Here is a 26,548-nt window from a genome sequence, read left to right as displayed (position 1 = left end):
ATTCTATTTGTTGTTTATTCAGTTGTCAACAAGCATGTTTTAATGACGACAGTGAGGGAGGAGCCTGTTTCAAGGAAATGAGGGTTTATTAGCAGTCAAAGCTGCATCGTTTGGCTGCAGCGACCAATGTGCCGCTGCTTTCCAAACAACATGCCCTCTGCATGTGTGCCTGTTCCCCCTGCAAGTCTTTCTTCCTCTGCTGCCGCCCATCTCCTTGATTAAGCCATTCATCTCACCCACATGAAGTCTGTTCGACCCACTTGCTGCACAGCAGGGTGTTTTTTTGGGTGGGGGAGAAGAAAAATATCCTGAGCCTTCACTCTGCATATCCCAGCTCCCCACTCTCAATAAAAGGGAAGGTTCTCATCACCATTCCTCACCTGTAGAAAAACAAGATTTGCCAGAGGGGATAAAGAATCAATACACTTCCTACCTGTTTAGTAACTCACATCCCTCAATTACATTATTAAATGAACTGAACTCAAACGGCAATTACTCTCGCAAAGCATCAATAAAACATTGCAGCACTAGTCGCTCAGAGTTGGCCCATCGCCGCTTTCTGGAGCAGCACCACTTTCCAGGGATGGAATCGCTAGTCCAGGATCCCTTCTCGGAAAGGAAGCCTTGGCTTGGTTTAAACCCTGAAAGCAAGGGGTGTGTAGACTGCATCAGCTTATCTGGAAGGCTGTGTGCCTGTGTAGAGAGATGTCTCAGTGGCAGGGAGCTCGCCCTGGAACACACAACCAACCCTGCAAGGTGGGCTCCTAAGGGCAGCGGTTGGTTGACCAAAGATTCACCCACAACCTTCAGAGGCTGGAGTCAGAGGGATCAACCACTTACCCCCTTGGAAATTCCAGTCCATCTGCAGCAGCTTTCCCCAGCCTGGACTCCAACACCCATCTTTCCCCAGCCAGCATGGCCAATGGTCAAGGATGGTGGAAGCTGGAGGCCAACAATAAGCTGGGGAAGGCTGACCAATGGGTCAGGGCCAAGACCTTTTGTGGGGAAACCTGGAAATGGTATTAGCATGGGTGTTAGATGTGTGTCGGTCAGCGCTGAGTGGCTACAGTAACAAAGGGAGGTGTGGAAGGCTGTGGCTTATGGACAGGCAAGAAATGGAGGCATGTCTCCCCCAGGAGAGGAGCCCAGCCAAGAATGAGCCCAGCCCTCAGCAAGCAGGAAGAGCAAAGCCAAGGAGAAGAAAGTCGTAGACTCTTCCGAACTTCCCTCCCCCACATCAGAAGAGCAAAAAAGCATCTCCCCTCCCATCAGATGCAGCTGCAGAGAGTAACCCAGAAACCTCGAGAGACTGCCATCGTCAGCTGAAGACTTGTCTGCGAAAATCTCCCAGGAGAAATCTAATCCCATTATAGGGAGCGATAAGCAAAGGCTGCCTGGAGGGAGAGGAAGGCGAGACAAGGGGGGGAGGGGACAGCCGGGAGGCAGGTGCGTCGTCACCTTGAGGTGTGCATGGGGGACATTGGGCCAAGTTCACAGAAATGAATGGACCTCACTTAGTCACGCCCCTTCGTTTCAGTAGGGCTAGTCTGAGCAAAACCTAGTGCAATACCACTAATGAAGTTTATCATGGCAGAAAATCGTCGGGCTTCTGCCAATCATGTTAGCATGCCGCACTCTGCTGCAGAGGAGACTTGGACTTTGAGGGATGGGGAGGGGTGTACTTGGGTGTCAGTTCCCCAGCCCCAAAGAGGCTGCTTGGCTGGCAGCCTCTTCTGCATGTTTCGCTCTTTTAAAGGCGAGTGTAATAAAATGTAGGAATGACTGCAAGAGAAGGAGAGGGGCCAGCAATGCCTGACTCTGGACTGGGCATGTAACACACACCCACACCCGGAACATGGCCAGACTTTGGAATATCAAAGTCCAGAGCTTATGAACACACCCACAACATGCCTCCTCTTGAGAAGGAGGAAGCAGCAGCTATAGCCTCCCGCTCCCAGCTTCTCACTCTTCCTTTCAAGAGCCCAAAGCAAACCCCACCAAGCACTCACCGGTTTGGGGCAGTGGATGTACCTGGCCAGGCTGATGATCAGGTCATGGGTAATTGGATCAACCAGGTTCCTGAAGCTGGCGTAGCGATACAGGACGTCATCCAGCGAAGTTGACTCCATGCCCAGGTCCTGCAAAGGAGCAAAGTCAGTCAGGTGGGCGGACACCTTGGAGTGCCCGTGCAAACTAGGCAAACTTCAGCAACTGGGTGATGCCAGCAGCCACGGCCCTGCAATCACACCCAGAGCTGACACCCAAACATTCAGGCAGGCTGCACTGCAATGCCACTACTCCATCATACCCCAATATTTGAGGATTTTAGGGTTGGGGTTGCCTTGACCCGAGAAGCTGCATAAGTCTGGACGGGCACCACTAAGTAGGTAACAGGTGCCAGCTGGATCAGGCCAAAGGCCTTTCTTCACAGTCCTCACCCATGAGAAGGCTGCATTCTGGGCATGAGTGTAGTAATAATAATAATAATAATAATAATAATAATAATAATAATAATTTATTATTTATACTCCGCCCATCTGGCTGGGTTTCCCCAGAAATATTAGAATACAGTACACTAATTTCTTAAAGATTAAAAGCTTCCCTAAACAGGGCTGCCTTCAGATGTCTTCTAAAAGTCTGGTAGTTATTTTTCTTTTTGACATCTGGTGGGAGGGTGTTCCACAGGGCGGGTGCCACTACCGAGAAGGCCCTCTGCCTGGTTCCCTGTAACTTGGCTTCTCGCAGCGAGGGAACCGCCAGAAGGCCCTTGGCACTGGACCTCGGTGTCCAGGCAGAGCGATGGAGGTGGAGACGCTCCTTCAGGTATACTGGACCGAGGCCGTTTAGGGCTTTAAAGGTCAGCACCAACACTTTGAATTGTGCTCGGAAATGTACTGGGAGCCAGTGCAGGTCTTTCAAGACCAGTGTTATGTGGTCTCGGCGGCCGCTCCCAGTCACCAGTCTAGCTGCCGCATTCTGGATTAGTTGTAGTTTCCAGGTCACCTTCAAAGGTAGCCCCACATAGAGCACATTGCAGTAGTCCAAGCGAGAGATAACTAGAGCATGCACCACTCTGGCGAGACAGTCCGCGGGCAGGTAGGGTCTCAGCTTGCGTACCAGATGGAGTTGATAGACAGCTGCCCTGGACACAGAATTGACCTGCGCCTCCATGGACAGCTGTGAGTCCAGAATGAATGACTCCCAGGCTGCGCACCTGGTCCTTCAAGGGCACAGTTACCCCATTCAGGACCAGGGAGTCCTCCACACCTGCCCGCCTCCTGTCCCCCACAAACAGTACTTCTGTCTTGTCAGGATTCAACCTCAATCTGTTAGCCGCCATCCAACCTCCAACCGCCTCCAGACACTCACACAGGACCTTCACCGCCTTCACTGGTTCTGATTTGAAAGAGAGGTAGAGCTGGGTGTCATCCGCATACTGATGAACACCCAGCCCAAACCCCCTGATGATCTCTCCCAGCGGCTGCATGTAGATGTTAAAAAGCATGGGGGAGAGGACAGTGTAAGAGTACCCCTGAAGTTGGAGAAGCAGCAGAGATCATTTGACTCTCTTCCTCACACGCCAACTGTTTGCTGAGGCACCTGATGGGTTGAGTGGACTTGCAGGGCTGTGTGGGTCAAGAAGGGAAGGAGCAAAGGGTGTGTTTCCCTCCCACTCATCCATATTGCTCAACCAGCCAGGTGGGTCACATTGATGCCCCCATGGCCCTGGACCAACGTCTGCTCCCTCACTCCTGGTAGCTCCTTGGCAGCTCCCCTTGTAAGAGGAGATTTGAACAGGCCCCTCCGAAAGCGAAAGGTCCCTAGGTGGGCAGAACCCCAGGCACAGGCAACAATGGGGAGCAGCTCCACACAGATTCAGGCCAATTGCTCATCTGGCATATCCACTCTAACTTTTGAAAAGAGGAGGAGGAGGGTGGGTGGGTGCTCCTTCCCACAGAAGGGGTCTTGGCGGGTGGGTGGGTGGGAGACAGCAATATGACACCTCGTCGGCGCAATCCAAAAGGTTTCTTTCTGCCTGGGATCCCTTATGCTGCTCTGGGGAACCTGCTGCTTCCCCAATTTTCATTCATTCCAAAGTGTGACCTGAGCAATGGTTGGATGGAACAGGGTGAGAGAAACTGAACTCCTGCCAGCCCTCTCAGCTGGAAAAGGAAGGAGAGCCACCATGTCTGGCAAAGCCACCCACTGACACTTGAAAACCAGCCAGGGTCAAGTGGAGGTTGCTGGGGGAGCTATTGCATCACGGCTCTGCAAGCACTTCTGATTCCTGTAGGGGTTGTTCTGAAACACAGAGCCCATAAAATTTTGCCCCTCTCCAGTCTTGAAATGAGCATTCAGCGCGCGCACACACAAGCCCCAAATTGCTGCAGCACAGTGATGCTTCCCCTCCCCACCCTATAGTTGAAACCTCCCCAAGTGAGAGCAGCATCCAAGCCGGATGAGCTCATCCCTGGCACAGTCTGTCACTGAGAGTCTGACTTGACTGGGCAAATTGCCTCCCAGCTGAGCACACTGGGCTATCTATCAACCAAGACGGCTGTTAACAATCCTCCCCAGTAAACAGGGGGAAGTAGGGGAGGAAGGAAGGTGGTTTAGGCCCTGTGCCAATGGGTTCCTGTATCTGTTTTGAACACTGAGGAGTGAAACCCCCTTCTGTGCAAGGACTTTCAGCAGCCCCCTTTTATTGCATCTCCTGCAAGGAATTTTGTGCAAATACTGTACCTCCATAGCAAGAGCACCATGCACCTGCACAGCTTCTCCGTGCATGAAGTAAATATCCACTTAGTGTGCAAGAGGAATTCAGGGAGCTCAGCCCTCCCAGTTCTCCACTTCTTCTACCTTTCCCCACACCCAAATGACCACCCATGGGGCTACCACAACCTGATTATAGGAAGGCTGTTATTTCACTCCATATCATACCCATAAACTTTTCCAATCGGCCTCCCACTTTTTCCCATTAGCACACTCAGTATGCAAATATAGGGCTGCCATATGACTGGGATTTCCCAAACGTATGCGGGATTCATCCATTGAAAATAGCATCCGGGCGGAATTTCTGAAAATCTACTCTAATTTCAGAAGTGTTAATATTTTGGCAAATTTCCTTACAAATAGCTCAAAACTTCAATTATGTGGCAACTCTAGGAAATATAACAGCTATCAAACTTCCTTCTGTCTTCCCAACTCCAGCCACCACTGAAACTCTATCCTGTTCTGTCTCTTTTAACTACTTTACTTTGTCCTCCTCATACTGTAGCAAAGTCTGCTTTTCCAAATGGGCAGCTGCTGTTTGCACCAGAAGTACCATGCTCCCACCATGAATCCCTTGCCTCCACAACATTTCCCCGCTGTAACAGACTCCCCTCTCCTATACCCCTTTTCCAAACTCCAGGCTGTTCTCCGGGCCCATCCAGCACAACTCAGGACTCAGGAAGGGAGGGATAGTTCCCAGGCCCTGGGTCCTTGCCCTCTGGCTCTTGTTGTTTAGTCGATTAGTCGTGTCCGACTCTTCGTGACCCCATGGACCAGCCTCCTTCACGACCTGGAGAAGGAACTGGCAAGCCACTCCAGTATCCCTGCCAAGAAAACTCCATGGACAAAGACAACAGGCATATAAAAGTTATGACGCTGGAAGATGAGCCCCTCTGGCTCTTAGGACAGCCCTTTCCTTGGAAGAGGAACCAGAGCATCTCCTTTAGGGCTCCTTATGTGAGGCAGCAGCAACCTTCCACTCCAGGGCTCCGAGGCAGCTAGAAACACTCACTGCCCGACCCCTCTTTTGCTTAAGGCACCCAACTCCCACTTACCCCATGCTGGAAATCACCCCCAGCAACAACAGCTGCTGCTGCAGCAGCAGTAGCAGATTATTCTATTAAATGCTGCTACAGGAGGTCTCTCCAGGAGCTGCCTGCCTGCTCCTTGTACCCGCCCCCAACTGGGACTACTGGATCACAGGGTGCGTTGGGTGGGCCCGTCTCCTCCCCCTCCCCAAACTCAGCCTCCAAATGACCCACGCATCGGCTCATTGTCAGTGCCAACCCAGTTTAGAAATCTCTCCCTTTGGGAGAAGCTGGAGGATAAAGCAGAAAAAAAGCTGCCACAAGAGCAGATTTGGGAGTGAGCTACAGTCACACTCGCAACCGGCACATGGTACAGCCCCCTCCTGGGTCCAGGTGGGGAGGTCAGAAAGAGATCTACATGGAAAGTGGATGTCAGTGAGGGAGGGTCAGGGAGAAGAGCTTTCTCACTCTTGGGCGCAGGGAGGACAAGGTTCGCTGCTTTCAATGCTCTTATTATTTCAGATGCTTTTATTTCTCACACCACACCCCCTGAAATCTTCCTCCTCTCTCTGCAGAAACAGTTCCCGGGGTCATTATTTTGTTCCTCCCACAGCCAAGGAGAGCCAAGGAAGAGGCACAGGGAAGCAGATGCAGAGGGTGCTCCTGTCCAATGGTTCACACAGACTCATCAGAGAGAAAACAAAGCAGGGGGAGAATCAGCACTGCCCCTCCCCCAGCATCAGTGGAGAGAAAGTGGCTGGGAAGCCGGAGCAGGAAGCAGAAGACTGCCAAGAGGATCCCTCTCCATCCGGCAGCACAGCGGGTGGGAGGGCAACAGAGGCAGCTGTGCCACTTCCGGCCAGGGGTGTGTGTGTGTGTGTGTGTGTGTGTGTGTAGAGGGAGCAAGATGGGACTCTGTGCTGTAGCGGAGACAGCAGCAAAGTTCTCCTTTCCACTAAGGCTGCTGCTGCCACCAACCTCCCCCCCCCAGCCCCGCCAACCCACCATCCAGAAAAAACCACTCTGCAAAGGCAGGCCCATGGAGGGGGCACTTGCCCCTAGAAATACAAGCTGGACCCGGCCAGGGGAGGTGTGTGGCTGGTTGCTGGGATCAGTGGCCTGGTCTCCTATCCAAGCCAAGAGCGTTTTGAGTTGTTCTGGTGGGGTGGGGTGGGGGGGACAGGTCTGCTTGTGCTCAATGCCTCCTGCTAGGAAGCCGTCACGCCTACCCTGCCATGTTCAAATGTGGAAAGGTGCTCTCTGCACATGCCTCAAGGCCTCTTGGATTCCTGTGCAAAGCCCCTTTCCCACTCTCTCTCTCCTTTTCTCCTCTTGTGATTACTGTATTGTCCTGCAGGTTGCCAGTGGCCATGCTGCACTTTCCCATCCAAAAGGAAGCACAAGCATTGAGGTGTGTGGGGTGTGTTTGTGTGAAATTATAGAAATGAGGAAAGACCACAACCCTGACACCTGCCCAGGCCAGCTCGCTGGGCTTCCCTCACTGGATGAGCCCTAGCATAGGGGAAAACAGTTCTGGAGCTTGAGCAGCTGATAAGCTTCCACACGCAGAGCCAAAGGGTTAGCTGCTCCCTGGCCCATCAGCAGCAAGCTTGCCCTGTCTGGGAAGCACCAGCTGACTCTCTGGGCACAAGCCTTTCCCTCTGCTTCCCTTTGCAGGATTTGACCTCCGCTCCCCACCACTGGATGTGCACCAGGCCTCCCTATCCCTGAGCTTTCCATTATCCTCCACACTCACACACGGCTGCCCTTGGCTTTCGCTCTTCCCTCATCGCCTCTTCTCTCCCACGCAGCCCCCTGCTCCAAATGCAATTTCGCATCATTTAAGCCAAGATGGATTAGGGGGGGGGAGGGCAGTCTGCCCAAGTGCAGGCAAAGAGGCAGGCGGGGCCTCTCCTACACTCCTCACCCTCCCTCCCCATTAGCTTGCTTCTCCAAAAGGGACAAATATATTTGTAAGGTATTATTTGCAAGAGCACAGGAAATGTGAGGAGCCTGCTCTCCCCCACACACACACTATGGAGAACGCCAAATGAAAGCGGAGTCCCTGCAGATCTCCTCCTCTTCCTCTAGGTTCAATAAGCCCAGATTCTTAGTGAGCTTTTTTTTTTCATTCCTTGGCAAAGAGGGATAAGCCGGTTCACATACTGGCATGCAGGGTGGGTACTACACACATATATGTATGGATGAACAAGTGTGTGTGTGTGTGCGCACACACACACAGAGTGCCAAGCTGAGAGCAGGAAAGGTGCATTAGGACCCCACGAAATGCCCTGGAAAGGCAGCTTTTCCACCTTCTCTTAGTTAAGCCTCTCTCCCCAGGTGCCAGCAGAGCTGCTGAACTCAGCCAGAACTGGGAGATTCCTGCCGGAGCCAGGAATCTAGAATATGCTCCCAGACCTGCTTACAACTCCAGGGCACTATTCCTTCTCCCTGGCTAGATGCACATGGACACACGTACACACCCACACAGAGAGAAAGCTTCCAAAAGCCCAAAGTGAATGGTGATGCAAGGCTTTTCAGTCAATTGACTTAGAAGTGGGGGTTGTCACACACAACGCCCAGAAATCAGCAATGTTAGAAGACAAGCGCAGCAGGTATGGAACAGCTCGGAGTTAACGACAGGCTCTCGCACCAAACTCACCTCTCAAGCAGTCACAAGGCAGCTCCATGGACAGACCCAGGAAGGGGTACAGGGGGTGAGCTCTGTCATTCCGCCCTGGCAAAAGGCTGGCATGTTGGCCACGGGGAAGGCAATTGTGCAAGGTGGGGGGGACTTGCCTGCTACTGGGAGCTTGGAAAACAGAAAGAAACTTTAAGAGACAGCTTTCCACTCCCCAGAAAATCTCTTTTCTACACAATCCAGGGGGCAGCTGCTGCTGCCTTAAAGGACCCCAAAGACTGGGCTACCCATTCCTGAGGCTGCCCTTGGGAAAAGATTTCCATCGGGTCCACCAGCTAAGCCTAAGAGAGCTTAGGGCGGCCGTCACACAGAAGGATCAATATATGGACCGTTTGCAGGTGGGGAAAATCATGCCCTGAATACGAAAGGAAGCATATAGCAGCCAACAGGCCCAGCACCACCCTTCTGGGAGGCTGGTGGTGGAAGACTCTGCTTGGCAAGGAAGCCACTGGGGTGTCTCCCACCAAAGGGATTTTCTATGGACTTTAATACTGTTTTATTGGCCGGGGTTTTATTATTTCCTTGCCATAGCTCTGCGTGTGTTTATGCGGAAAGGTTTAATGAAGGTCAGGATAGAAACCCACAAGAAGAAACCAACAGAGAGAAACAAGGCAGAGTCTGGTTCTCCAAAGGAGTGACCAGGAGGCGGCAGCCCATGCCAGCCATTTCTGAGCTGAGCTCACTTCTGGAAAAGGAAGATTTTGGCAGCGTGGTGACCAGGAAATGCCTCCTTTCATCCACCCGCTGTCACCTTCTCACCAGAATGGGGTACACCCCCCCCTCCAACTGTCTCCATTCACTTTCTGGCTGAGTTTCCTTCAAAGCTGAGCTATCTTCCTCAATCGTGTGTGATGACACCCAGGAAGCAAAGCCGCTTAAGAGCTATTCCTCCTCCTGGATAAAATGGGGGGGGCAGGGGGGATCAGACTCTGCCGTTCCCAGGATTCTTTCAGGGACAAGGAGCCGTGCAAGTTAACTAGCATAAAATTAGCATAAACACGCTGCGTTCCCATAAAGCAACTTGCACGATAGCTGTGCACAAAGCTGGAGGCTGTTCCCCTTCCCCCTCCTGGGCGCACGTGCCTTTCTTCCTCTGGCAATGAAACATGCCAAGTCCTCTGCAAGGCTCCCGAGACCGGCCCAGTCTCCCTCCCTGCCTTTAATTAATTTTCAACAAATGTAACTCAATTACTAGAAAGCCTTTGCGCACCACCACTGAAATGCGCTGGCTTGGCCAGCCTTTGCAACCAAACATGCAGGCAGCTTGCCTCCGACCTCAGCAAACTCAGCCAATAGGGCTGGAGTTCCCTTCCCCAATCCTGCAGCCCAAACACACACTGTCCATCCAGCCTCTCTGGAATCCACATCTCGCATGCATGGATCACAAACTGTGAAGATGCAGTGGGCCATTGAGAGGGAGAGGGCTCTGTGCCCCTAGCAAGAAGGGACCACCACACCTCCCACGAGTGGCCAGTTCCACTGCCACAGCCACACACATCTCCGTTTCTTTAAGAGAGAGGGTCAGATGTGGGCTGGGGGGCGGGGTGCTAGATGCTCACCACCATCCAGCCCACAAGCAGCCACCACAGGCATCAGGAAGACACCTGTTCATCATATGCCACGGGCACAGCTGTGCTGCCTACCTGCCTCTTTGGTGGGAGGGAGTCTGTTGCTCTTTCTCAAACCACTCAGCACCAACCGGGCCAGAAAGATGTTCACGTGTTCCACAAGCCCAATTCAAGCACCTTGGTCACAAGTTCAAAGAGCCCATCTCCTCCATAGTGGTTTCACCCAAGCCCACAGAGACCCAAACTCTTCACGACCCTCATGGCAAGGAACATGAGGCTCCCTCCCTGCTTTGGCCAGCAGGATGGTCTGCCAAGGTTGCAGGTTCAATCCATGTAAGGGATAACTGCATGTTCCTGCACTGGAGGGGGTTGGACTAGAGGATCCTCAGGGTCCCTTCCAACTCTATGATTCTCTATGATCTTGCAAGGCTTCGTCCTTGGTCTTTTAAGACTGGAGAAGTCAACTGAAGGAAGGAAGTTTGAGTAGCAGAACTGGTTCAGGCTCCAGTTGTGTCAGTCAGAAGCCTCCTCTGCTGCCTATCAAAACTCTACACCCTGCCCCTATCTCAACGGAAGACCCAGAAGGGAAGCTCCCAACTTCATTCAGACACACCCCCCCCGGAGCCCCCATTCCCAGCAAGAGGAAGGAGATAGTGGCTGGCGAAAGACTCTTCCCTTCAGGATTCGCCATGGCTCAGCTCGGGCTTCAGCTTCTGTGAAATGGCTCCTCAGAGAGGAAGAGAGTAGAGGAGAATCCCACTCAGATCTCTCTGAGGAGAAGAAGATGAAATATCACGCAGCAGAAACTGGAGCCTGGCTGTGAATCTGAGGCTGCAGCAACAGCAGCTTCCCTTGGCAGAGCCTGTCAACAAGGGCCTGGTGTGGACTCGCTTGCCATGGCACTTCGCCCACTTTCAGTCTCACACCGGTTTTCATACCACTTGGCAGTTTTGTTTCCTCAAACCAGGAAGAAAACGTAAACAAGCCCAATTCAGGAGAGAGTGGGACAGCCACCTCTGTCCACAATTTGCAGAAGTGGAAATTACTAAACAGGAAGTCATTAAACACGCTCAAGGCCACCCTCCAAGTCAGGTGTCAAGCACAGACGGCCCTGGTGCACAAATTCTCCTTGTTTACAACATGCTTTGTGTTGGGGGAGGGGGAGGGGAGAAAGACGCAAGCCAAATCATTATACAGTATTCAGGGACCAAATCTGACAGGTGGGTGGAGTTGCTCATGTGACAGCACAATGTCAAGTAACCTTTTTGTCCGCAGGGGTCTTGCAGAGTGCTTTGCAAAGGGTTTCCAACTGGAAGCTACGTCCAAACACCCTTTCAGCTGAGCCAAGTTTTTACCTGCCTGTCCTACAAGATGTCAGATGTGGGGCATGTGAGATATGAGTTGGATGAAGTGGCCTTGCAGCCATAAATTTCCCCCTTGCTGGAGCAGAGCCTATAGGAAGAGCCTCCCATCCCAGAGCTCATTTGAGGGAGATGGAGGCTTCCAAGGCATAATTCAAGGGAGCACCAAAGCCCTTAACCAGAAGTGCAGGTTAAGGGACAAGAGTCCACAAGCCCAATAAATGTTGGTAATTGGGGCCAAGACACAAGCCAACCCCAACCCTCTGTTGCATGACACCTGCCAGGAGCAGCATCGCCCCTTTTGTCCAGATCAGATCGTATGCTAAGCGTTAGGATATTATGCTTAAGAGCATCCGTGGGTCTTGGAAAGGCCCCCAAGGAGAGCCAAGACATTCCTCTTGGGGTCATCCCCTTCCTCCTCATTCGTGGTCTGGCAACCCCCCAGGAAGGCTCTGCCCTAAGGAGGCTCCAGAGGAATCACCAAACCCATTAGACCAACAGTTTTCCTTCCAAGACCAGCGAACCTTCCACGGACCGGGCGAAACTCTCCCGCTTGTCCTCGGGCTCTGTTCGCGACCCTCCTGGACAGACAACTGGGGTGGGGGAGGTTGGCTTCCATTCCATTAAGGGGCAGGGAGAGGGAGAAGCCGAGCTTCTAGGTGCCCCCCAGTTCCGCCTCCCCGGGCAACTCGGAGCTGCGAAGCCGAAGCTTCCCGGAGGAGGGGGCTTTGGCCGCCCGACCCCCATCCGACTTACCTGGCGCAGGTGCTTGAGCAAGTCGGTGGCCTCCTCCTGCTTGCCTTGCTTGACCATCCCCAGCATGTCCTGGATAAGGCCGATCCGGCGGTGATACGGGGGGAGGCCGCCGCCCCCTCCGCCGCCGCCCCCCTTGCCAAACTTTTCTCCGGATCGCACGACGAGGGAGGCCAAGAAGTCGCCGCGCTCCCGGGGCGACGGCAGCATCCTCCGGCGGGCGGCCGAGGCGGCGGCCTGGGGGCTGCCGGGCAGCGGGCAGCCCTTGGTCTGTTTGGCGCCCATGCTGGATGGAGCCCAGCCGCCGGCCGGCCTTCAGCGGGACATCGCAGGCTCCGGCCCACGAGGAGCAGGCGCTGCTGTCGAAGCGCGGGGCAGCCGCCGACCCAGGAAACACCGCGGAGGCGAAGAGGAAAACGGGGAAGCAGCAGCTACGACGGCAGCGGCTTCTCCGGGCATCTCCTGCGCGCCCAGCAGCTGCCCCCTCCGGCTCCCGCAACTGCCTCCCTTCCCCGCCCTCTGGCAACTTCGGGAAAACTGTTGCACGGCAGACCGAAGAGGGAGGGAGGGAAGGAGGAGCCGCCAGCGACGGAGGAGGAGACCGAGACGTGCCCGCCGAGTGTCCCCAGCGAGCGAGAGGGGATCTGGCTGCTGCTGTTGCCGCCGCCGCCTCCCTCCGTCTGGAGCTGCTCAGGCGGGGCGGAGCCCGCCTCTCCCCGACCGGCGGCGGCCTTGTGTCTGCCTGAGAGAGAGAGAGAGACCGCCCGGCCTCCTCCTGGCTCCTCCTGCCGACGGCGGGGGGGGGGGCACAGCAGTCGAAGCCTCGCCCTGCTCGGCCGGGCTGCACGTGACGAGCGCGCATCTGAGGACGTGCAGAGCGCGCGCGCCTCGGAGAAGCAGCTCCTCGGGCTCCCCCGCCCGTCCTCTTCACGAGCAGCTGTCGCCGCATGGAGCTCAATGGAGGCCTCGCCACGACTGGAGAGCCGGGTGCTTCGGTGGCAACACACGCAAACACACACGCAGGGGCGTGGAAGACGCCTCCCCATGCAAGACCCAGGCACACCCCAACTCAGGTGAAGCGGCGCCTGCCGGGGCTCCCCCCTTGACACTGACCCCCGAAAAGCCGCGGGTCCGGAGCTGGCCAAGGAGCCCGCCTTCTTCGCGACACCTGGCCCGGGGGAGGGGGCTGCTGGCTGTGAGGCCCGGGGTTCCGAGCGCCTCTCCTCTCCTGCCCGGAGCACCTCCCCTCTCCCCACATCCTGCGTGTGGTTTCCCGCGCTGGGGTGGTTTCCATCCCGCGAAGCGTTTGGGACTGAGGAGCGGACGTCCGGGCGGGCGGCTCAGCCCCGGCCTGCCACCTGGCGACCTCGGGCCGGGGCGCTGTTAAAACTACAGTTCCCATCCCGCTGTGCTGGCGAGCGCTGATGGGATCTGGAGCCGTCAACAAAACTGCACTGTAGAGTCGCCTTCGAAATACTCAACCCATCCAAGCCTGGAAAGCAGAATTTATCGGGGGCTTTTGCCAGCGGGCGGTGGATCCACTTCTGAACAGCTTGCCACGCCCCCCCTCCAAAAAAACCAGACACCACAAGCCAGCTGGACTGTTCTGTGTGGAAATTCATTCGGTGGCAATTCATTTGCTAAGTTGGTACAGTGGAGGGATTCATACAGTGGAGCAACATAGGAAGCTGCCTTTTATTGCCTCAGGCCATTGGGTCTACACTGACTGGCAGCAGGGGTTCTCCACAGGCTAGCGTTTAAGATATGGGGCCCCAAACGCTGCTCTTTTGCCACAGAATATACCCAGCTGTGACTCAGCTCTGCATCTCCTCCAACGTAACTGTGGAAAGAAAGAGGCAAGCGTGGCATTAAGAAGCAGGGGGTTGAGCCTGGAGCAGCAGCCGCCTGTGGGGGGCTGGAAGATGCAGCCCTTCTTCAGAAACAGACTAAAACTCTCCCACAATAGTAAAGGTTCCTCCTTGAATACATTTGGGCTTCAGAAAGTCTGGCTCAAGACTTTAAGTAAGTAGGTTCCCGCTATTTTTATTTTTTATTTGCCAGGAAAGATGTTTGCAAAGCCACCTTAGTGCTCTATTTAGTGAGCATAAAAACAGGCAATTCCTTGAGGTTCTGATGGGCAGCTATTTACTGTATTATAGATTTTGGCCTCTGAATATCAACTTTAAAAATACTAGATGGGTTGTAGGAAGCCCCTCTCCACTTTCTGTCCCTTGGGTATTAAGTCTTTTGGGGGGGGGTGGCATTTATTTTCAGGTGCCTGATATGTAGTGTACCCAGCAAGAACTGCAACTGCATCAACTGGCAAGCCAAAGTGTTGTCACAGGAAACATAGGCATGAATTGCTTGCTCTTGGACCAAACTCACCCATTTGAGTTACCTCAAATGTCGCCATCTAGTGATGGTTTCTGACACATAAATTGTGAGGTCCAAGGTCAATTTCACAGAAGCCAGTTTGGGCTCTCTCCGCATTGCCCCAGCTGATGAATCCAGAGGTGGATGATCATCATCTGGCTACCTCACCACAGTTCCCAGCATCTGGATTGGCAACTTCGGGTGGTAAAAACAGGGTGAGATGGTGCTACCTCAGGACCAAAATGCCAGGCAGTGGAAGCCCTCAAGGTGGCTTTGTGACTCAACCAGGAACTCTTCCAGAATCACCGGCCTGGTTCTCTGGGAACCACCCACTGGTCTGTCACCTCTTGGCTGCTGGGAACTGAAAAGCCCATATGGTTTGGATCTCATTGGTGATTTTTTTTTCTTATCATCCATTTGAAGCTCAGATTCTGGTACACAGGACAGCTCCAGATCCTGGCCCCATAGAAGGCAGAAGTTCCACATAGGAGAGTTGGATCATTCTAGCTGCCCTTTTCCAACTCTCTACAATATCCTTTTTGAGGTGAGGTGAGGCGACCATAACTGTATTCAGCATTGCAAACGCCATCACACCATAGATTTGAATACAGTGGTATCTTGGTTTTTGAACAGAATGCGTTCCGGGAGTCCATTCAAATCCTGGAACCATTCAAAAACCAAAGCGCGGCTTCCGATTGGCTGCAGGAACACTCATTTCCAGGTTTCAATTGTTCAGGAGCCCATTTGTTCAGGAGCCAAGGTACGACTGTAATGGCATTTAGATGTTAACAGTTTTACTTCCCTTTCCATTCCTAATGATGCCTAATAACAAATCTGCCTCTTTTTAAAAAAACAACAACAGTTGCTCCATATGGGGTTGACATCTTCATTGAGCTAGCTGCTACAAACCCAAAGTCGTCTCCTTGGCCAGTTCAGACCCCATGAGAATATATGTGAAATGAGATTTTGTGCCCAAACATGCATCACTTTAACTTGTTTATACTGAATTGCATTTGCCATTTGACCGCCTATTCCCTCAGTTTAGAGAGGCCCTTTTTGTTTAACGACCCTGAACAATTTGGTATCATCAGCAAACTTGGCCACCTTCACTGCTCAACCCTAACTGTAGATAGTTTGTGATGGCTTTAAAAGAGGACGAGACAAATTCATGGAGGAAAGTCTCACACTGGGTGTAAGGTGCTTCCAGAAACAAAACACTCTCAAGGGAACTGAATGATAGTAATAAATTTTTATTTTGCAAAGCAATATCCACATCTTACAAACACAAAAAATTAACCTAGGAGAGAAATGTCATTAACAAATCAGTTACTGACCACCAAGCCCAAAGGTAAGTCAAATGCCACCTACCCCTACTACATCTCCTGCAGAGGAAGCTGTGGGTGGGTGGGGGGAGAATAAGGAAATTACAAACCTTCATATCATGCCAGAGAAGCAAATTGGAATGGCAGGTTTCTAACGAGGAAACAAACAGAATCAAAACTGATTCAAGTAATAGTGAAAATGAAAAAGAAAAGAGGCAAGATCAATATGATCCGAACAGCCACTGTCACATTCCACTTGTACCCTCCTTCCTGGAAGTGTCTGACTTCTACATGCCCACCGCTAGCCCTTCCTCCTCCTCCTCCTCCTTGCAGATCAGTTCTGAACCACTAACTACAATGGTCTAGAACGGACCATAAAAGCAAAAGTTAAGAGAAACAACATTCTTCTTCTGAAGCCCACAATCTATTTTCCATTTAAAACTTCTGGTTGGTTGGGATTTTAATTTGAAGAGGATGCATTTTTTATTTATTTTTTAAATCCACTACCAGACTCCTTGCCCAATCCTAGACCCTGAAGGTCTCTGGAGATCATCCCCATATCTTGGAGACGCGACAAGACACCAAGCAAGCAAATGAACAGACAAATGAACTCTTCCCAATGAAAGCAAACCCACACATCGTGTCGTCCTGTGCAAATGCTAAAAAGCCATTCTCAAAACTATTGTGGGAGAAGAAACAGGGTTGCTTTGATAGGGAAAGATGCCACGGCTGCCACCGGAGAGGGAGGCTGGGGGGGGGGCGTTAAGGCAACCAGCAATTTCTTCAGAGCAGTGGCAGTGGCGATGTCCTAGAACTCTCTACATTCTTAGAGAGTGAAACTGGAAGTGCAAACTAGGAAGCCACTCCAACAGTGAGTCCGGAGTTGTTGTACCTGCCTGGACAGCATCCATTTGCAGCACATACTGGCCCTCCGCACCTCTCTCCGCAGGCAAAAGGCACGACAAACACCAGGCCTGGTCCCCAGGGGGCAGCTTGCCCCAATGCTGGCTGCCACTTCCTTTCACCATCAGGGACCCCCACCACCACCACCACCACCAAAGCGCAGCAGAAGTTCCCAGCCTGAAGAGGAAGAGCTGACCTACACATGAAGATAATAAAACTGCATCATTCCAGACAAGGCGCTCAAATACCTTCCCACATTAAGAAGATAAAAAATACCTGCACATAAAAAAGCAAGCATGTCAGAGAGGCAAGCAGCCTTGAAACTTCTCCTCAAAATGCTAGTTTTCTACAGATTGGAAGGTTGTGACACAGGTGCAGCAAACTAATCTCTCTCACACACTCTTACACCCTGACCATACTGTCTGGAATGGTGCAATCTCAGGAATTCTGTAGCATGTCACTACAGGGGGTGGGTGCACTGCTACTGCTGCTGCTGCTGCAGCCTGATTAGAGGTCCAGGATGGCACCAATGGAGATTCTGTCTGTGTTAGCTTAAAAAATTAGCAACACTTAAACAAACAAACCCAGAGTGCAAAGTGGAAGATGCTTCTCTTGCTTTCTTTAAACTAAAATTACAAGTATGCCATCTTTCCTAACTACAGCCAGTATTAAAATACGAATATGCCAGGTGGGGGTTTTTGTCTTGTTTTTAAAGAAATCTAGAAATGTTGGTATCTTTCTGCAAGCAGGGAGGAATTGGGAAGAAAGAGGAACAAACACATTGACTCAGTGGCTTTAGAGCTGCAGTACAGTAGCAGAGAGGTGTGCCCTGCCTCAAACACACTGGACAGACCATGGGGAAAAATAAGGTGCTTTTTCTGAGACACTTGCAAAAGGCATCCGGGCTGTCCCAGTGCAGCAAGACAGACACACACAGAAATGTCTCTGGCTCCTTCACAAAACAGCCTGCCACGAACAGGCAAAGAGGCTCCCCACAGCCCAGGGCTGTATCGGCTTAACTCATTCCAAGTAGACTCCGCCTCCTATAAATAACCGTTACAGGCACTTAAAACGTCTTTGGTTGGAATAACCCAACGTCACAAGATAATTAATTCATAACGAACCAGGGTCTAGTTCTGGGTTCGGCAGGCGATGGTTGCAGCAGACACTGTCACTTTTGGAGAAAGGAGGCAGGGGGTCACGCTTCTGAGAAAGCAACCTGGTGGAGGAGAAGTCAACAAAGAAAGGGGGGGTTGAGCTACCCATCGTGGGGCCTGGGTGGGAATTAGAAACTGCACACAAGTCCAATTTGCATTGAGCTCTTCACTGAGCTCCACCCAGGAAACTGAGCAGGATGGTGCAGCAGGGGCTGGTCGCACTTTGCTCCTGCCTCTACAAACCTGCTTGGCTTCTGTACTGGCTGTGGAAGAAAAGAAGCCCCTTTCTTTCCTTCCTTCCCCTGAGTGGGGGGGGGGGCTTAGCGAAATCATGGCAAAACAGCCTACTGCTTTTCGGTGTTGGACATGCAGGGTGCAAAGGCCAGCAAAGAAAGCAAGTGGGCTGATAGTCGAGAGACAAGTCACTCTCCTCCTCTGCTGGGCTTTCACACAGGATTTGCAGGAGGCAAAAATCCTCTTCCTGAAGGTTACACATCAATACCAAGTGGGTAGAATAAGGAGAGCGCTGTTGGCCTCCACTCTGCCAGCCCACAGCCTGCTTTGTACTCTGAATCAGGCAAAGGAGGGATGGAGCAGTCTGCCTATCCTCCTCCCCCAGAACCTTCTATGAAGGAGGAGGTGGAGGTGGCGGCTGGTAAAACATTATGTACACTAATATTATTGCGGCTCATTTACCAGGCTGTTATGAGTAACGTGGAGTGGCTGGGGCAGAGGGAGCAGCCTGGCAGGCCAGGAATCTACCCATCTCAGTGCTTTCTCTTAAGCAGATGAGGTCTCCAGGGTTTCAGGCAAGGTTCTGTCTCGCAGCCCATGTCACGAAGGAGACAGTCTCAGAGAGTCCAGAGACTCCCCCTAAAAAAAGGCTTCTTACATCCCTGCCTGAGCCATTGACCAGAAGAGCAGCTGCACCCCCACCCACATGCCTGCCTGACTGGGGTGGCTGCGCACAAGCCGCACAGTCAATTGAGGCAACGAGATCCCATTACGTGGGCACTCAATGGCTCCTTGCCCACCTACCTTTTCAGGACAGAACTCTGAGTTGCTTTGCCGCAGTTTGCTGGGCCTGCCTTTGATGACTGCATAGCAGAACATAGTGATGACCATCACAAAGAGGAAGTAGCTAGTGTGCATTAAATGCAGGTTGATGAGCGAGCGGTCGTCCTGCACAAAGGGAAGAAGAGAGGGGGGGGGCTGAGATTTTTCTGAGGCTGCAAGAACTCTACATGCAGCTTCCACCAAGGATGGGGGCGGGGAGGGAAGCATCCCCGAGGCTGTGTTTTGTACACAGCAGATTCCCCCCACCCCCCGCTCCTCTGCCACATGTACAGATGCAGATTTTGAGCACGGTGACCCATTCACTGTAACCACATCACTTACATCCGGGACAATAACCGTCAGTTTGGGATTCAACGCATGGTAGACTTTGCCAACAGCTCCTTTGTAACACCAGAAAGGGTTGTAGTCTTGGGAATATTTGGTGTTTGAATCCCTCGCAGTGGTGAAGATCTTGTACCAGAAGGTCGCGTTGATGTATGTCTCTGGCACACAGTGCGGCGGCTGGCTGAGGAGTGAAGAGACAAGGGTGAGCTGCGTTGGTCAAAGCACAGCACAAAGCCGGCCTGAGACACAAATCTGCCACACTAAGGTAGCCAAGCATTCCACACCCCTCTAATACCTTGATTGATTGATTCCCCATGTTGCCCGTTCTCAAGCCCCTCTCTTTGAGTTCCTGCCCCACTTTGTAAATTGGCTCTGTCTCCACCCCACCCCTCACACCCAACCTCCGGCACCAGCAACCCATTTACCATGCAAGGGTGTGGGGCAGCTCTTCCATGCAGCTGTGCACGCCCAAGGGCACTCAATCAATGATGGGCAAATTGAGGAGAAAAATATTCCATGGGTTGTTTACAAGATTGCTCCTCTGAGCTCAAGTCCCACTCATTCATTTTTGGGAAGGGGGCCCAATCTGTATGTGGATAAACTACAACCTCTGCTTGCCGCTTCTCGGAATATATATATCAAAAAGTCAATTAAAAGTTTTAAAAATATGAAGAAGCATATGAATAACCTCGAGGAAATCCACCTCTTGAACTGTCTTGAACTGGCAAACCTGAAGGCGTTAAGCCGGTGTTGAGCTGTTCCCCTGGAAGGAAGCCGCCTCAGCAGCAGATGCTTACACTGTGACAGGGAAGACCCCAGCGGCAGCTGTGACAGTCATGCAGGTTGTGAAGACAGCCTGGTCACAGTGGCCGTGCAAGACGCAGTCATCCGAATTCCAGGCAGCCGGCAGCGTGAAGGTGATGTTGATCTCCTCATGTGCTTCTCTGCCTTTGGGGGGATTGGCGGGGGTGGGGATGAGAAAAGAAAAACATTCTGCACGTGTGGGAATTATGTTCATAGTAGAAGCAGGTTATGGCCTCGGTCCAGTATACCTGAAGGAGCATCTCTACCCCCATCATTCTACCCGGACACTGAGGTCCAGCGCCGAGGGCCTTCTGGCGGTTCCCTCGCTACGAGAAGCCAAGTTACAGGGAACCAGGCAGAGGGCCTTGTCGGTGGTGGCACCCACCCTGTGGAATGCCCTCCCACCAGAGGTCAAAGAGAATAACAATTACCAGACCTTTAGAAGGCATCTTAAGGCAGCCCTGTTTAGGGAAGCTTTTAATGTTTGATGGATTTCTGTATTTTAATATTTTGTTGGAAGCCGCCCAGAGTGGCTGGGGGAACCTGGCCAGATGGGTGGGGTATAAATAAGAAATTATTATTATTATTATTATTATTATTATTATTATTATTATGCTCAATAAGCAATAATCAAGGGGAAAGCTGTAGCTGCAAAGAACTGAAGAAGCTTTGCTCAGGCAATCTCAGAGAACAATACTCAGAGTAGACCCACTGAAATTAATGGGCCCAATTGGATAATGGGTCATTGGATACAGCTTACTGTAACTAAGCTAAAGTACACGTAACTGAAATAACTGCAAATACTTCCCCCTTCCCTCCCAGCTTAATCCTCCGACATTTCCCTGTGTCTGTTTTTGGAATGCATGCCCCACCCCACCCTGGGCACTCCCTTGTAAAGTGCCAAATACACACATGGTGCTGTATTAGCAGAGAGCTGTGTGGACTATGTTTCTGCTACTTTGGCAATCTCCCACGAGCTCAGCACGAATTCAGCTGCGAGTCCTGTTATCTGTTGTACCTGAGAGTCCAATTTGGTGTCCGAAAATGGTGGAGCTCAAGTGCGTGACATTCCGCGAGAAGCCCCCAAAGGGCTTGAGGGGGTCCAGCGTCAGGGTGATGGCAACCGAGGTGTTGATTGGACCAGAATCCTCGAGCGTCTGTGGTGACGGCGTGGAAGGACGGGCCTGACTGCTGGTCATGGCACTTTCCGGGGTCGTGGTGTCATTTATGAGGTGCTTTAGCGTTTCATTCTCCGAAATGCAGAAGTCGAGGTCGTTGAACCTCAGAAGGAAAGTATTCCAGTCCTTAAAGACAAATGGGTCTTAAGTGCCCCTCTGGCTCTCAGCCATCACCATGTCAGTGCCAAACACTCTGTGTCAAGACCAGCTCCGGGGAGCCTAACCCAACCCAAAACTAACCTCTGAATGTGATCAGTCAAATCACAGTGAAATCCTGCATTTCTGATTCAGCTGGTTAGGGAATCAGAAGGGGGCTCAAATTTCACAAGTATCCTATCATCTTTTATGAGGCAGAATGTCCCAGAAGAAAAGAGAAGAGACCTAACCTCCCTCCCACAATTCTACTGCAGACAGACATGCAATGAAACGACAACTGTCAAGTTTGTGGGCCTTCCCCATTCTTATCATTTCAAACCTGAATGGTCAATGCCCATTTGTGGTCCCAGGAGGGTGGCTGCAGAACAGAAGCATCTGAATTGTCTTATCAAAATGAAATCTGCCTTAAGCCTTTGGACCACTCACTCCTCTGACCCAGGCAGCCCAGAGTCTTTGGGCAAAGAGAAGTCATCTTTTGGCTCCATCCCCCCAGAAACCAAGCTCCTATCCCATAATGCAGTAAATTCATTCCTGTCCACATGGTGGTATTTCTCTCCGGCCCCAAAGGCCAAGCCTCTGGAGCACATCCCTTGGGGTGTGCAAATACAGACACCGCTTTGTGATCTACCTCTGTCATTTCAGGCGACTTGATCTCCTTGATTTTGAAGAAATAGCCCAGAGTCAGGAAGGCGATGGCCATGGCACTGACACTGATCATGAACACCACCAGGGGCGGGCGGCTGCTGATGTAGACCTTGAGGTTCTCCAGAGGGTTTATGTTGAACATTATTCTGGTCAGGCCTACCTGGAAAACAGGGAAACCGCAAACTGGAGAGAGGGCACCACACTCACTGTCAGGCTTCCAGGAACCCCAAAGGCCTAATTACTCTGAATGGCCCAGAACTCGTCCCACGGATTAATCCAATGATATCGAAGCACACAATTGCAAAGGCTTCAGGATAAATGGAGAAGCAGTTAGGACTCTGCCAGAGCAAAGGCTTTTTGTCAGTACCTTCTCTGCAAGGGATACAAACAGAAGGAGGAGCACCCCCTGCCCCCCTCACATTCACCCCATTTCATTTATGCAGGTGGAGAGATAGGTTATTCTTCCCCATCATGAAGAAAACCGAAAGGGGCTGCAATTATTCTGGAAGGTCCTTAGGGAGAAGAATTCCAAGAGGCTTCTGCCTGCTCTTTTTGATCACACCCCCTACATACACACACACCCTGCCTCAAGAAAGGCGAGGGATGGCTTGCTAGTTCCCCAGGTCATCACGAGAGGGGCTCGAGTTTCAAGAGCAAAAGTCCCATTTCAAGAACACAGGATGGGCAACCTGGTTTTTTTTTTATTTCCACCTCAGCTGAGAAACACTGGATTGTATTATTTTCTGGCATCCAGATACCACCATGTCTTCACCTCGATCCCACCACCCCCTGGGCCCAAGCACTGGCTGGCTCATGCACTTCCTAGGCTAGTCTGGCCTTGGGCCTCCCTGCTTCCGCATTGCCTGAGCCAGGTGCTTTTGTTCTCCAAGTGGTCCTGAGAGCTTAGCCCCCTCACCTCTGCCTCATGCCCTTCTCTTGTGCTTGAGTGTGGCCAGAGAGAGATACTCAGCAGCTCCCAGGGTCTTGTTATCAGGTTAGCAGTTCATGGTGACAGATGAGAAGGCCTAGGAGAGATGTCAAGGAGCCCCTTGTTTGCAAGAGTGGGAATCCAAACAAGCAGAACCAGAAGAAAGCCATCTTATTAACTGTCATTATTTGCTTCACAAATGCCGGGCCTCCTAAAACTTGGATTTGAACACTGTTTCCTCATAAGCAAATCCTTCCCTTGTATCAAGACTGACCTTCAGGAAGTTTTTTTTAAAAAAAAAAACAGACAGCAGAAAGAAGTTGTCCCTTCAAGCCGTCAGGGGTGGGACTCTGGTGTGGGAGCTGCAGTTATCTATACTTCATCAAAATTAAAGAAAGTTTTCCATAGCTAATGAATAGCAATATGTCCCAAGGTAACAGCCCCCTACCCCAGCAAGCTACTTGCAGTTCAAGCTTAAATTAAAATGGGGGAAAGCCCCCCCCCCAAGTGAACCAACAACCCAACCAGAGAGAGAAATGGTGTTTATGTTCAGTAGACCATTCAAAGATATGGGGCAAACCCCACCTTGAAAAATCTTTGTGCTATCAGAGCAACACTTAACCTCACCAATGATACATGCATGTAAATGAGCAACATGCATTTTTGCGTTTGTGGTGAGAAGCCCACTTCTCTTCCTCTGCTGCATTTCCTCTTTACACACACACTGGATAGTCCCTGGTTAAAAAGACAGAGCCACTTGCCTGGGTGTACCAATTTATCTTGGACGGAACACTTTGTGTCCTTTAGTTGAAAAATGAGAGAAAAACACCACCACCCCACACTGTCAAACATTACCCAAAGGTAAACAGTGCAGGATGAAGATCCAAGCCTTGTAGAACAGGAAAGATCAGTTCAAGAGCCCGGCTGTCTCTGAAGCACAGAAACAAACTTGACGGGGTCAGCTGCCACTTGGAATACATCCAGGTGTTTAAGGTGATGCCCAGACAGACGTTTCCTCCATCGGTGGGGGATTCTGAACTTACTTGTTTTAGAAAAATGTATCCAACTTTCCTGCAAAAGTTGAAGGTGGCTCACAAAGGAGGAATAGTTGTACCTTGGAAGTCAAATGGAATCCGTTCCGGAAATCGGTCCAACTTCCAAAATGTTCAAAAACCAAATCGCGGAAGCCCCGTCGGACGTTCAGGTTCCAAAAGAACATTTGCAAACCGGAACAATCCAACCGGGAGTCAAAATGTCCGAGTTCCAAGGCATTTGACAACCCAGGTATATAAATGCAATAAAAAATCCCTAAATGTAGCAGCTGACAAAGACATTAAGAGCAACAGCTGAAGATCTACTAAAGGCCAGGTGGCTTTCTGGGAAAGGGATGTATTTGCACAGCGGCCGAAAACCATCATGGGGGAAGGTGGACATCCCTGGGCAGGTGGGAACACCAGAGCTCAACTGTGGCTGCCACAGGCTGTTTCCCTGGCAAAACAGGAGCAGGCCAGTATTGATTATCTCAATACTTGGAGAGTCCTCTGTCAGTCTCCTCAGAGCTCTATCCTCCTGCACCTGACTCTGGCAACAGTCTCAGCTGACCAAGCATTTGCTTGTGAACCAAGCAGGAAGGCTGAGGTCAGGGCAAGCGGGTTGCCAAGACTGTGCAAGGGGAGCACTTACCTTGCCCTTATTAGGCTTCCTGCTCTCTCCCTTCAATTGCTTGCCACTTGTGTCTAGGTCAGAAGCCTTGCCCACCAGCCTTCCTCCAGGTAATCCACTGTGAATGCCAGATAGGCTCTGCAGCTGTTCCAGAGCTCCCAGACATTCTGTCAGTCACAGGCAGAGTGCATGGAGTCCCTGCAGGGCACTGGACTCAGCTGCCACTTGCCAATTCCTTCCCACACCCCGCTTTTGAGATTGGCAACAGGCATTGCACAGGAGCAGTCTCTGCTCCTGCTGCTGACCCAAATCCCAACAGCAACTGTGGGGAGCAAGGAAAGCAGTGCAAAAAGTGTTGCAGGGCGGCGGGCGTCCTCTCACAATACCTGGAACTGCTTCACCCACCCTGCTTTCCTTGGGCAAAAAGCAAGCATGGCGGCAGAAGAAGGGAGTCAGAAGGGCCCCCAAAGTTCCGTCCACCTGGGACAGGAAATAGCCACCTACGGACGGAGCCTCTTTGCTACTGCTGATCCCCCAGGTGCGGTTGCCTTCCAGCCCCAAGAGCAAGGATAACGATGGAAGCTGGAGGCCAGCAGTATCCGGAGGGGCGCCGCCCGCCGGCCACAAGTGCTCCCCCCCCCCACCCGGGTTGGAGATGCTAGCCTTTAGGAAGGAGCAGCCCTGGCCTAGCCCCTCCCCTTCTGCGCGAAGGCACAAGGAGCAAAGCCATAGAGGTTCCAGGGCGGCGGCGGCCAGACCCAAAGGGTTGCTCCTCCCCTCCTGTTGCCGGAAGTTTCCCTCCTCCTGACCAGACGCTACCGTCAAGCAGGGAGGGATGGGGGGGGGGGAGGTCCAGATCCGAGGAGGGGGAAGAGGCACAGCCGGAGCATGGAGGGGAGATCATGGGCGCCCCCCCCCGTAGGCGTGCTGGCTGGGGGGGGAGGACCCTCCCTCATTCCCTCCTTTTAAGACCCCCCCCCGGTTCCTCGCCCGCCTGAGGAGCATTGGTAGGCGGAGGGCAGTGGCAGACTCACCCTTCCTCGGTGCCCAGGCCTCGGGACGCGGGAGTGGGCTTTCCCCCCACCCCGCCCAAGGACACGTACTAGCCGCGGTGGGGGGCACTCTACACATGCGCAGGGGCCCGCCCAGAGCTTACCGGCGGCAGGCTCAGCGCCGAGGCTGCAACATCTTTCTCTTCCTCCTCCCTCCGGCTGCTTCCCGGCCGCGGCCGCCGCGCGAAGACCCTCCTCGGCTGCCCCGCCCGGGAGGAGAAGCAGCGCGACGGCAGCGCAGCGGGGACAAACTTCCTCCGCCGCCCGCGAACGGGAAGATCTTGGTGACGTCAGCGAAGCGTCGGCCAAGCCCCGCCCCTCCCGAGTCCAAACGGGGTTCCGAAGCGCCTGCTAATGCGAGGAGGGCGAGAGGGAAGCAAAGAAGCCTCTGCTGAGCCTCGCAGGAGGGAAAGGAGCCGGCTGGGGCTCTGGACAAGGGGAGACCCGGCTGCGCCCTGCTAAGGTTGAGCCGGAGGGGGGGGCAGTCGCAAAAAAGGCCCCTTCTACAGCAAGGGCGGCACTTGCCTCGTGGCTCCAGCTGGTCAGCCTCAGGTCACGACCCGCCACTGGCTTAGAAGTGCGTTACACTTAAAAGGCAAGATGCGCCCTGGCACTCAAGCGGTGGGAGGGGGTGGTGATGGATGAGCTCCCTCGGTTTCTTTTGAACATACATGACCCGTGATCAGCCATGATGGGGTTTTGCACTTGAGGGGTCCTGCAGGTTCCTCACGCCGGGAATATTTCTATGCACTACTTCCAACTGAGAGGTGCTGGCTCAAGCCC

The 26,548-nt window shown here is 52.4% G+C and overlaps 2 protein-coding genes across 7 annotated transcripts in view; both read right to left on the bottom strand.

The window, feature by feature from the left end:
* The window catches only part of LRRC75A (leucine rich repeat containing 75A), a 30,104-nt gene extending 17,152 nt beyond the window's left edge, over positions 1 to 12,952 (bottom strand). The window contains exons 1-2 of the mRNA XM_035140004.2: positions 12,188 to 12,952; positions 2,010 to 2,138 (exon numbers count right to left, since the gene is read on the bottom strand). Of these exons, the coding sequence (XP_034995895.1) occupies positions 2,010 to 2,138; positions 12,188 to 12,469 (411 nt within the window). The 5' untranslated portion in view covers positions 12,470 to 12,952. The remainder of the gene's footprint in view (positions 1 to 2,009; positions 2,139 to 12,187) is intronic.
* Positions 12,953 to 15,791: 2,839 nt separating this feature from the next.
* TMEM248 (transmembrane protein 248) lies at positions 15,792 to 26,042 on the bottom strand. 6 transcript variants are annotated; one of them, XM_035139922.2, is made up of 8 exons: positions 25,870 to 26,042; positions 23,040 to 23,148; positions 22,107 to 22,279; positions 21,163 to 21,448; positions 20,138 to 20,288; positions 19,338 to 19,521; positions 18,978 to 19,121; positions 15,792 to 18,001 (listed from the first exon to the last, which is right to left on the bottom strand). In XM_035139922.2, exons 3-8 carry the CDS (start codon positions 22,263 to 22,265, stop codon positions 17,981 to 17,983), a joined length of 945 nt encoding a protein of 314 aa, XP_034995813.1. In that variant the 5' UTR covers positions 22,266 to 22,279; positions 23,040 to 23,148; positions 25,870 to 26,042; the 3' UTR covers positions 15,792 to 17,980. The 6 variants fall into 6 exon arrangements, with proteins under 6 accessions (XP_034995813.1, XP_034995810.1, XP_034995811.1 ...); XM_035139919.2 differs by having other exon boundaries at positions 22,107 to 22,283; positions 25,870 to 26,039; XM_035139920.2 differs by lacking the exon at positions 25,870 to 26,042 and adding an exon at positions 24,735 to 25,841 and having other exon boundaries at positions 22,107 to 22,283.
* Positions 26,043 to 26,548: the final 506 nt, after the last annotated feature.

This window comes from Zootoca vivipara, chromosome 15 (genome assembly GCF_963506605.1).
Source record: "Zootoca vivipara chromosome 15, rZooViv1.1, whole genome shotgun sequence".
Taxonomy (NCBI): domain Eukaryota; kingdom Metazoa; phylum Chordata; class Lepidosauria; order Squamata; family Lacertidae; genus Zootoca; species Zootoca vivipara.
Note: the sequence above shows the minus strand (reverse complement) of the source record. Positions and strands in the feature narration are given on the sequence as shown.

Coding starts and splice junctions, on each gene's coding strand:
- TMEM248 (XM_035139922.2), bottom strand. CDS start 22,265: ATGTTCAACATAAACCCTCTGGAGAACCTCAAGGTCTACATCAGCAGC. Junction 19,522..20,137: donor GGGGTCTTCCCTGTCACAGT/GTAAGCATCTGC, acceptor TTCACTCCTCAG/CCAGCCGCCGCACTGTGTGC. Junction 19,122..19,337: donor TGACGGTTATTGTCCCGGAT/GTAAGTGATGTG, acceptor CCCTTTGTGCAG/GACGACCGCTCGCTCATCAA.